Source organism: Penaeus vannamei, chromosome 19 (assembly GCF_042767895.1).
Source record: "Penaeus vannamei isolate JL-2024 chromosome 19, ASM4276789v1, whole genome shotgun sequence".
Lineage (NCBI taxonomy): Eukaryota > Metazoa > Arthropoda > Malacostraca > Decapoda > Penaeidae > Penaeus > Penaeus vannamei.
Window position 1 is genome coordinate 11,292,670 of NC_091567.1, and position 1,384 is coordinate 11,294,053.

General features: G+C 45.8%; 1 protein-coding gene across 1 annotated transcript in view; it reads left to right on the forward strand.

Moving 5' to 3' along the window:
- LOC113803667 (leukocyte elastase inhibitor) overlaps window positions 1-712 on the forward strand; it is a 4,013-nt gene extending 3,301 nt beyond the window's left edge. The window contains exons 5-6 of the mRNA XM_070133867.1: window positions 1-169; window positions 315-712. The exon at window positions 1-169 is cut by the window's left edge and continues 70 nt beyond it. Coding sequence (XP_069989968.1) covers window positions 1-169; window positions 315-620 — 475 coding nt within the window. The 3' untranslated portion in view covers window positions 621-712. The remainder of the gene's footprint in view (window positions 170-314) is intronic.
- The last annotated feature ends 672 nt before the right edge of the window (window positions 713-1,384 follow it).

Here is a 1,384-nt window from a genome sequence, read left to right on the forward strand (position 1 = left end):
TTTCCTTCCCACTGAGGAAGGGCCTCTCGGCTTCGCCAGGATGGTCGACCGGCTCAGCGGGAACAACCTGAGGGCGGCGACGCACAAGGGTAACCTCTCCTTCCGAACGGTCGACGTAAAGCTTCCCAAATTCAAGATGGAAGTCGAAATCAGAGAGCAATTCAAGCCGGTTAGTGTCTATTGCCATTTCGTTTTTGATGTTTCGTAAACGTAATTCAAATCCAAGGAATGTTAAGAATAGTAATTCGACACTTTGCTGACTCTAAAATTTGCGCTTTGACAGTGCGATAATCTTCCAAATCCCTTTTCCACAGGCACTTAAGAGCATGGGCATTAGAGACATCTTCGACAGTGAAAAGGTTGACCTGTCCACTTTTGGTCCTCTGCTGAATGTCACCCTGGAAAAGGTGATCCACAAGGCCTTCGTGGAGGTCAACGAAGAAGGCACCGAAGCCGCTGCAGCGACGGCCCTCATCTTCGCCACCCGGTCCGGAGCCGCGAGGCCGCTGCCGATCGAGTTCCACTGCACCCGGCCCTTCGTCTTCCTGATCCGAGACAACGACACGCACACCGTCCTCTTCATGGGAAGCTACAAGAAGCCCACGAAGGCCAAGGCGTAGGTCGGCGAGCGGGTTAAGGGAGGGCTTGTATAATATATATGTATTAGTATGATGACACGCATTTCAAGAAATATATTTTTATATTTATATGATCCAGTGTTTTATTTACGCTTTATTTTGTAACGAAATGTTTTATGACAGTATTAAAAAACAGCTAATATTTTCCCCTTAACACTGCTATCTTTTTATATTCGGATAAACATAATCTTTTTAAGACGACGTGAAGTTCTCTTGAAGAAGACAGTCGATTAAAAAAAAGATTCACTTTAAAACATCCTAGTTTTAAGAAAATCAAATCAACTTCGCTCTGGTTTTATACAAGACATTTGTCATATTCAGTTAAATATCCCAGCTGATGATAACACGAATAAACGAACCAGGCTACTCCCACATTAAACGAAATTCATTTAATGAAATTCATTTACAGGACAGTGTACATACCCTGTAAAAGGCTCACAATAAGATCCCCCCCCAATCCCTTGCCCGTTGTTGTCGTGGGGGGGCTTAGGAGACGAAGACTGAGACCCAATACAGGGATCTCCCCTGCCTAGGGCCTCAGCCCTCGACTCAACTAATTTTGCATGGTCTTTTTCCTCTCCAGCTTTTGTTTCCGTCTCTTCTCCATCCCCTTCTGCTATCTACTTCCTAAGGTGTGAGAGCTGTGCTGAGAGGATGAAAGGCTGACCTAGTGCCAGTCCTGAACGGCCTGCGGGAACTATGGGCACGATACTCCTGACTAATCTAGCCCTTACCTTCAGTAGCGA